The sequence below is a fragment of the Thalia democratica genome, chromosome 7, assembly GCF_965202585.1.
Source record: "Thalia democratica chromosome 7, ktThaDemo2.hap1.1, whole genome shotgun sequence".
NCBI lineage: Eukaryota > Metazoa > Chordata > Thaliacea > Salpida > Salpidae > Thalia > Thalia democratica.
In genome coordinates this window covers 64,156,003-64,166,118 of record NC_139171.1, presented here as the reverse complement: position 1 = coordinate 64,166,118, position 10,116 = coordinate 64,156,003, and the positions used below count along the sequence as shown (strand labels likewise).

Genomic DNA, 10,116 nt, shown 5'->3' with positions numbered 1-10,116 from the left:
TTAGCATTATATAGCTGTTAAAAAGATATCTTAAATTTATTTTTGTTTCAAACAATTGTTAAATTAAAAAAAAAGGATTTAGTTAGTTTATGAAGTGTAAAGGTATTTCAGATTTTACCTGATGTTGATTTTTATTTTTTGATTTAGCGTGAGAATAAAAAAAGCAATAAAATAGCGCTTTTTTCATGATTTAAACTTAGATTATTTCATTACAATAATGTTGCATGATCATGATAAGCCAATGAGAGAGTAACATTTGGAAGTTTGAACTTATGTTCATCAAAAGTATCAAGAGATGCTTACATCAGCATTCCATGATCATGAAATAAGCCAATGAGAGCCTAACGTTAATGTCCTTGGACTGTTAGGTTTTTTTTTTTTGTAGTTAGTCAATGTATTTAAACACTTGATGTTGTTTGTTCTACATCAAACCGTAAATAAATATAAGTTTGTGGTTAAAATTTTGCTTTTTATTTTAACCTATAAATTTTATATCAAATTATGTTTTTATCTTTGTTATGATAAATAAACTATAAGTGTTATTTTTTTTTCATTATGTGTCTTCCAGTTTAAGTGGTCTAGGTTTTGATGCCTAGGTTCATCATATGAACAGTAAACTTGTAACCGTATAGTAAAATATATAAAAAAGGCACAGTTGTTGATTAATATATTAAAATTCAAAATAAACTAGTACAACTTAATTACATTTAACTTACTTTTTATCCTAGTTTCTAAACAAATTAACTTTATTGTCCCTGGTATGAATCTTTTATAAATAATTTTATTTTATCTTTTCGTTAGTTTGTTTCTAACATTAACTTTTACTGTTAAAGATTTTAGATCTTTCATTTTTTGCTTTTAATATAGGTATATTATAAAATTTTAGTTTTCAGTTTCTTTTTATGTTACAGACTTAGTAGTAGCTGAAGTATTTTAATTAGACTGCATGCAAAATTGTTTTTCCGTGCAAAAAAGTTATCGTGCCAAAATGTCGCTGTGCAAAAATTTCATCGTATAAATGTGACGTTGTGCAACAATGCTGCCGTAAAAAATTGTCATCGTGAAAAAATGTCGCCGTGCAAAAGTGTCACCTCGTGCAAAAGTGACCCTCCGTGCAAAAGAGTCGCTGTGCAAAAGTGTCCCCTTGTGCAAAAGTGACCCTCCGTGCAAAAGTGACGCTCGTGCAAAAGTGTCGCCGTGCAAAAGTGTCCCCTCGTGCAAAAGTGACCCTGCGTGCAAAAGTGACGCCGTGCAAAAGTGTCCCCTCGTGCTAAAGTGACGCTCGTGTAAAAGAGTCGCCGTGCAAAAGTGTCCCCTCGTGCAAAAGTTACCCTTCGTGCAAAAGTGACCCTCGTGCAAAAGTGTCCCCTCGTGCAAAAGTGACGCTCGTGCAAAAGTGACGCTCGTGTAAAAGTGACACCCACCCATTTGTTTTTATATTAGTTGATGTTAAATTGATTTTATACTGATAAAATTTTAGCCAGTATTTTACGTCAGCTGTACACCTTTTTATTATTTTTAGCTGTTTAAAATTTATTTTACATAAACATATTAACAAATTCAAAGAATAACAATTATGAGCTTTAACTTAAAATTACTTCAAACTATCTATCAAAAATAACATCGATTCTATAGCTATAGTTATTTCTAATTGATTATTTAATTTATTTAATATTAGTAGCTTTTATATAATATAAGTTATTTTTATATAGTAATAGTATTTGAAGTTTTATATATTTAAGTTTTGATCTTTAAACTAAAACAATAGATAAGTACAATTAAATGAAATTAAAATATGTATGTTTACTATGTATTAAAATTTTATTTTTACTTTATTTTGTAGCCAAAGCAAGATGTACAAGGTTATTTTAGATGTATATATTTATATATACATATATATATATATATATAAAATAAGGTTAGTGTTTAAACTTAAACACTTTCGACTGAGCCCACTTAAAGGGCTTTTAAATAATTTATTGAAATGGCGATTTTAAAAATTCTGGAACATATGTTTCATAAAGCTTTAATTTTTCATAAAGCTTTAATCGTCAGCCAGTTAAATTCAAAATGAAAAGCACTGTACTAAACAAAGATACAAAAGTTATGCAAAAAAACAAAAAACAGTATGACGTAATATTGTACATTACAAATATTCAGTACAAAAATCGATCTGCCTTCTAACTAATCAAACAACTAAAATTAACGAAAACAACAGTTAATTGACTATAAAATGATTCAAAATTTGTTGTGTTTTAAGAGAAGCTTTTTTATATGTCGACAAGACGATATAAATTCGCTCCTCTTATTTAAACAACCTTCCTTTTTTAACGCATACATTACGGTTGTTGATTCTTGTAAGCACAGCTACAAACAGGGTTGTTACCATCTGCTATTGGCTGTGCTCTTTTTATCACCTCCCAAGTTAATTTAAAATCAATGTTTTTGCGCTTAAGGCCGCAAACATACTTCGAAAGCTCAGTTTCATTTTCGTATACACCACCTTTAAAGGATTTTTTATGGTTGGCATACCGAAATCTGAATTGAGTGGAGCATAAGAACTTCTTTTCAAGGTCAGAATTAACTGTTGCCTTGTAAATAATGTTCTCTGACCGGCAATTGCCCCCCTTCAAATCGTATTTACAGCCACCGGCGCAATTACACTGATTTTTGATTGAATTACTTTTGTTTAAGATCCTTTGATTATGTGACTTAATTAATCTCTCCAAATTCGCCATACATGAATAACTGATTCGCATATTATGTTTGTTAAATATCTTTGATAATGGGTTATTTTTGTTGAAATGTTTTTTTACTAGATTTATAAATTCTCTGCCGATGTTTGTTTTAACTGAAGTACAGAAACGGGGATTATACCAAATTATATTTCGCTTTCTTTTACTTTTATTGGTCGTTTTATTTTTTTGCTCCGTTGTTTCAAAGTTAAGTTTATCATTGTAACCGCATTTTTTCATTATTAGTTCGTAATCTTGTTTTGTCTTTAAAAAGTTTTCTTCGTTGCTTGATCTTTTATTTAAACGTTTATTAATTATTTTTGGTATTTGGTTTATAATATTTTTGGGTGGCTAGAATATTTATTTATATACATAATTTTTGCGTTTTGCTTTTTATAAGGCATATAGGAGAGATCATGCAAGTTGAGCTTCACATCCAGGTAGTCAGTCGTCAACATTGGTGATTCAATAGTGACTCTTAACCTCATAGACTTGAAGAAGGCGTGCGTTTGTTTTTTTAGCCTTTCAACTATAAAGCCAGAAGAATTGGGCAGTACAGCTAGACCATCGTCCCTGTACAACCCAACTCTTTCTAAACCAAAAATATTCTTCAACCTATCTAACAAAAAAAAGACCTACTAATTCACATAACTCTGCACCCATGAACGATCCCTGCGCTACATCAAAAAGAGAGCTGGTGTTATTTGTTCTCTTCTTTTGCCACAGGTTTCCTTGTTCATAAAGTACTGATTTACATGCGTTTTTTATTAGACTTCAGTAGGTACGCTAGTATAAATACCAGCAAATTTTAGTGATTTTATTACCAATTCTTCGCTGATAGAAGGATAAAATCGACTACATCAAACTTAAAAAAGCTGTACATTTGTTTTTCCAAACCAGTGAACCAATTTAAGATTTGGTCTGTATCAGTCCACTGCATAAGTTTAGATCTTAAACGCACAGCCTTATTAATACAGTCAATCTTAACCTTAACTATGCGACCTACATCGGACTTAGAAGTATTAATCAATCTACATTTGGGATGTGTCAAAAAGTTGTCTTTATGGTCTTTGACCGTTATGTATGCGTTTTTTAAAGGCAATTTTTTAATCCTATCGTGTATTTTTAAGTTTTTAGTTAAAATTTTAGCTTCTACATTAATATCATTTAAAGTTTTAACAGTACATTTTTCGTAATCTTTAGTAATATTGTCTTTTAATAATTTTTTATAGTCATTTACTGAAATTTCGTAAAAATTAGAAGTTTTATCAGAAGGCACAATCAAAAAAGAAGCGCAGAAGAAGCGCAAAAACATTGATTTTAAATTAACTTGGGAGGTGATAAAAAGAGAACAGCCAATAGCAGATGGTAACAACCCTGTTTGTAGGCTGTGCTTAAAAGAATCAACAGCCGTTATGTATGCGTTAAAAAAGGAAGGTAGTTTAAATAAGAGGAGCGAATTTATATCGTATTGTCGACATATAAAAAAGCTTCTCTTAAAACACAACAAATTTTGAAGCATTTTATAGTCAATTAACTGTTGTTTTCGTTAATTTTAGTTGTTTGATTAGTTAGAAGGTAGATCGATTTTTGTACTGAATATTTGTAATGTACAATATTACGTCATACTGTTTTTTTTGTTTTTTTGCATAACTTTTGTATCTTTGTTTAGTACAGTGCTTTTCATTTTGAATTTAACTGGCTGATGATTAAAGCTTTATGAAACATATGTTCCAGAATTTTTAAAATCGCCATTTCAATAAATTACATATATATATAATTTATTGAAATGACGATTTTAAAAATGCTTGAACATATGTTTCATAAAGACAAAAAGATTGTCTCTAATCTTCAGCCAGTTCAAATTTAAAATAAAAAGCACTTTGGTAAACAAAGATGCAAAAGTTTAAAAAAAAATAAAAACAATATGACGTAAGAATTGAACATTGTACATTACAAATATTCAGTAAAAATCGATTTACCATCTAACTAATCAAACAACTAAAATTAACAAAAACAACAGTTAATTGACTATAAAATACTTCAAAATTTGTTGTAATTTAAGAGGAGCTTTTTTATATGTCGACAAGACTGGATGAAGATTAGACACAATCTTTTTTGTCTTTATGAAACATATGTTCCAGCTTTTCTAAAATCGTCATTTCAGTAAATTATTTAAAAGCCCTTCAAGTGGGCTCAGTAGAAGGTGTTCAAGTTTGAACATTAACCTTATTTTGTATATATATATATATATATATATATTAAGATATATTTCAGGTATTTAGAAAGCATCTATCGTAATTTTAAATAAATTTTTCAAATATATTAAAAATGTTTTTATAAAGTCAAAGTTATAATTTTTTTTTTCAAAAAAATCTAAAAGTAAGGTTATCAAATCAGCTTAAGTACAAATCAGCTTTCTACAGTCTGTCTGTAAAAAAAATTAACTTGTAAAGAATTATAATAAAACTTTGTTAGACAAAGACTTTATTTTGATAAAAAGAAAGGTTATAGTAAATATTTTTTTTTTAAGTAATAAAAAATTTAATGCAACTTAAAGTAAATTTAGAAGTAATTTTAAAAAACACCATTAAGTTAAACTTTACACTAGTTTTATTGGTTTCGAGGTTTTCAATAAAAGTTAAATACATTATTGCTTTAAAAACTTTAATTAAAATTTATTTTAAATTTTTTTTAACAAATTTAATTTTCTTGAATATGTAAATCTATTACTAAAATACTTTTTGAAAACTAGTATTTTAATTTTGTATTGTAATAAAGTTTATATTCATTATACCATTTTAGTAAAATTTTAATACTTTATCAGTTTTGTATTTGTTCTTTTTTGATTTTTGGTGTGAGTGTAAAATACTTTATTTATTCAAATATCCTTTTTTACTAACATTAATTTGGTTACAAATGATGAAAAAAAAACAGTAAGCTCACCGGCATTCAAGTTGAAACAGTAACAACAGAAAAGTTATTTTATACTAAATACTATATTCACACTCTGTCAGATCATTATACAATTAAATTGTTTCTAAACAAGACTTATTCTTATCATTGATATTTCCACTAAATTATTTTGTCTTTTTTAAAAATATTACAAACTACCGTTTTAGTTCTAAAGCTTAATTTTTTCTATAAAAATCATTATTTTATTCTAAATATCTTAATGAAACTTGTTTTTTTTTTGTAAAAAACTATTAAAAATTTTTTTCAATCAACGGATAAACTTTATTATGTTACATCTTAAAATCTTAAATGCCTATATATTTAGAAGTATGTTTAAATTCTGAAGCTGTTGTTTTTTTAAGTAAACTTCTTAGTTTAGTTAGATAGGTTTAAACTTTATCATCTCTTTTTGTTTAGAAACTTTTAGTTTTATTTTTAAATATATGATTATATGTTCTACATCTCGAAATTTTAAAGATCCAATAATATAGGAATATATAAAGGTCATAGTCTACTATAGTAATATTTTAACTGATCATTATGATAAATGTTTTTTGTTCGTTTTCCAGAATACGTTTTACTAGTCTAAAACGAAATATTTATACTTAAGTACAAAACGTATTATTTAACCTTTCTTCAAATATATTAAAAAAAATTTATTAAATCTAACTAAAAAGAACAACATTAAACAATTTAAAAGTAAAATAGGTTGTTGATTAATTTTGAAAAAACCTAATTAAATTAAAGTAAAACAGTTACGATATTTTACTTTAAAATAATTAAAAAAGCTTTTAACGTAATTTAGCCTTTTTATTCACTAAACTTAAACTTTCAAGAATTTATGTAGAACAATATACTCGAGTAAACACGTAAAGCAATTTTGCTAGTTAGTTTTTTAAGAAAACTACTAGTATTTCGTAATTTTTAGTTTTACTAAAACTAATGATTAAAAGTTATAATGTGCTTATAAAAAGTTACTTTATCATTAGTTATACTAAAACTAATGGTTAAAAGTTATAAATAAAATGTTGAAAACAAACTTACTTTATTTTAAATTTTTCTATAATAAAATTACCTTACGTTTTTTATTATATATAAAAATACAATAAAATCTTTACTTTACAGAGTCTTTTAAATTAACACTGTATTTATTACTGCTTAGATCAGAACATAATAATAATTAACAGACTAAAAAAACTCCATGAAGTCTAATAATATTAAATAATAAAAAACAATAAATAAAAAAATTTATTCTGTTATATAAACGCTATATAAAGTATACCTTTTTATAGATACATAGTTTTATGATTTATAACATAGACTAAAGTGACATACCATATATGCCAACTATTATAAGTATTTTTAATATAATTAACAATTAGTTGTTCAAAATAATTTAGAACAAAATTATTTAAACAAAAAAAAAAGTAATTATTTTTACACAACAGTATGACTTAAAATTTTCTATATCAACACCAATTATTATGTTCACATACAGACCGAAGTCTGTGATGCAAAGGTTATTTTGTAAAACCTATTTAGGTTTTTAAATCGAACTGTAATGAGTAATGATAACTGTAAAAATAAACAAAATAATACTACGTTTCCATTTACCTTTTTTTAAATTATTTAAATACATTCAATTGTAATAAACTAAAATGACATTATATTGGTGCTAACTGTCATGTACATTTTTTATAATACTAGTTCTTAATGATTCAAAGTTATGTAGAAATAATAATTAAAAAAAATCAATATACTATAGAATTCAGTAGAACTTCAAAATTTCTACACAAATCTATATTATTTCGTTTATATAATGACCGAAGTCGAAGAAAATTTTTTAAACAAAAAAATCAATATATTTTAACATTCAGTATAACTTTAAACTTTCTATACAAATATATATCATTTTGTTTATATAAAAACTGAAGTCTGCTTAGAGATTATTTTGTCTAACTATTAGAGGTTTCGAAAATCGAATTGCTATAAATAAAATTGAAATTAAAACAATGTTTATTTAGTTTCTATATGACAGTTGTCTGAAAGTAGACTAATGCGAAGCATGTTTAATTTAACGTTTTAAAATTTGTGTTTTGTCTTTCTCCTAACTATAAATTTTCTGTCCTGGACATGACTTTAAAAGGTATCCGTGGTGTGCGACTCGATAACCGAAATGTTCTTTGTGCACCAGGTCCTCGTGCCGAAAAACGAAAAATAATAATAATTACTCATGTCTAATTCACTAAAATAAATACTAAAATAAAATCAAAATTATAAACAAGTGTAAATAGAAAAAGCGCTTCAAACTAGCTTAAGGAACTTATATTTGTATAAGTATTTACCTAGCTTTCATTATGTTATGTATTACACACTTTATCATTCTTGTAATTAGTTAGTGAAAAAATTCAACAAAGAAAGATATATTTATTTATGATAAAGTCAAGCTGAATTGAATCAACAATGCCTGTGATTAAATGCCCTCTTGGGATCTGCACTTATGAAACAGCAGACGTCGATGCTTCTGTAGTTGCCTCTTTGCTTATCATTCACAACAATGTTCAGATTAAGGCAAGTTCTTCATAACCAAAGCCTCCAAAGATGGACCGTCCTCGAATAGGGACAGACTGCAATGAAGAAGGTTGGAACATGTTTGTACAAAAGCGGACTATTTTTAAAGACAGCATGGAGATGACAGAGGTAGAAAAACGTCGTCAACTGTACCAGTGCTGTGAGGAAGATCTAGGCAATGCTATTCTGAAGGGACATGAAGATGTAGTAAATTTAAGTGTGCAAGAGTGTTTAAGGATGATCAAGCAGCTCGCAGTTATTTCTGTTTCAGTTGTTGTACGACAATCAGACTTTCTTAGTGTAAGACAGAATTTGACTGAAAACACTAGGATAATTTGCTGCCCGTTCAAAGAGAAAAGCCAGTACATGCTCGTACACATGTAAGTGCCAAAAGGATGGCTGTAATCAAATGATATATTTTACAGACATAATCCTAAAAGATGTCATGGTAATAGGTTTAGCCGATGAGGAAATCCGTAAAGAGGTGCTAGAATGGGAAAGTCTAGATGAGAAAAATTTCAATGAGACAATCGGTTTTATTGAAGGAAAAGAGATAGCACGTGATGCAATGACAAAACCCGCTGTTACAGCCTCAGTTTTCTCATACAAATTCTAAAAGAAAACCACACAAAAGTCAAGTTGCAAAATAATTTGTGGCATATGTAATAAATTAACTGATAAATGTTTTTGGAGTAGTAAAAATATAAGGTATATTGAGTGTTCTGCCTGTAAACAATGCTGGATAAAGTCCCTTTAAAAAGTTTATCAAAGTCACAAAATTTATGCTGATGAGTCAAATGCACTTCTAGTTGATGGATTGTATACACAAAACTTTGATAATTTTTGCAGCCGAGGTCGTAGGAATAATCATGTTCGAGCGGAAAAACGCGAAGAAGAAAAAGGAGGTACAGGAACAGAAAAACGTACTTTTACACACTGAATCGCGACAAAAACCGTACAAGTCCCAAAGCAATATTTGCCTACCTCCAAATAAACTATTGATTCCAAAAGTTCCTTTTGAATCGATTGTTTGTGATTATTTTTATTTCAGAGGGTGGTTTTATTTTGTAGCTGAAGACAGACTTTTAGGTTGGACAGAACAACAAAGAATAAAAATAGGTACAAATGAGTCTGGTTCAAAAGGGTTATGTAAAGCTTTGCGTCGTGTTTTTATTACTTTTGGTGTTCCAGTTAAAATATTTTCAAATGGTGTCCCAGAGTTTTCAGCCAAAGTTACCAAGGTTTTTCTAAAACAGTGGGGTATACACCATCGTATGTCATCTGCATATCATCTTATGTCAAACGGTAGAGCAGAACAAGCCGTAAAGGCCACTAAGCGGTTGTTAATGGAAAAAGTTGGTCTAAATAGTGAACTGAATAACGACAGAATGGTACAAGCTTTACTTTCGCAAAGAAATACGCCTGACCCAGGATGCAAACTATCCCCTGCACAGATCCTTCTGGGACGAAACTTAAAGAAGTCATTACTTTACGTCAGAAAGAGTGTTATGACTTACAATAACCCGCTGATCTCAAAAATGTGGCGTGACGTATGAAGTAAAAAGGAAGAATTTCTTAGTATTCGTTGTGCTAAGTCTCTGGAAAATATAAGTGAGAACACAAAATTGTTGCTACCACTGAATTGTGGTGATCATGTTGTGATACTAAATCGAAGAGGTAACTATCCTAGCAAGTGGAGTAAAAGTTGAGTGGTGGTGGAAGTGAAGGACTGCCATCAAAGTGTTGTCAAAGTTGGTGGATCAGGTCGCCTAACTGCTCGAAATCGTAAGTTTCTGAGAAGATTTACCCCTCTTGTTTGCAAATCTCTAAATATTATCCCTTATCCAAGGAAAGC

The 10,116-nt window shown here is 28.4% G+C and overlaps 1 protein-coding gene across 1 annotated transcript; it reads left to right on the top strand.

The window, feature by feature from the left end:
• The first annotated feature begins 9,130 nt into the window (after window positions 1–9,130).
• LOC145841701 (uncharacterized) lies at window positions 9,131–9,817 on the top strand. The gene has a single exon (XM_082949052.1). The coding sequence runs from the start codon at window positions 9,131–9,133 to the stop codon at window positions 9,815–9,817; it is 687 nt and encodes a 228-aa protein (XP_082805178.1).
• The last annotated feature ends 299 nt before the right edge of the window (window positions 9,818–10,116 follow it).

What these genes read in the sequence shown, in the direction of transcription:
- LOC145841701 (XM_082949052.1), top strand. Translation starts at nt 9,131, where the DNA reads ATGTTCGAGCGGAAAAACGCGAAGAAGAAAAAGGAGGTACAGGAACAG.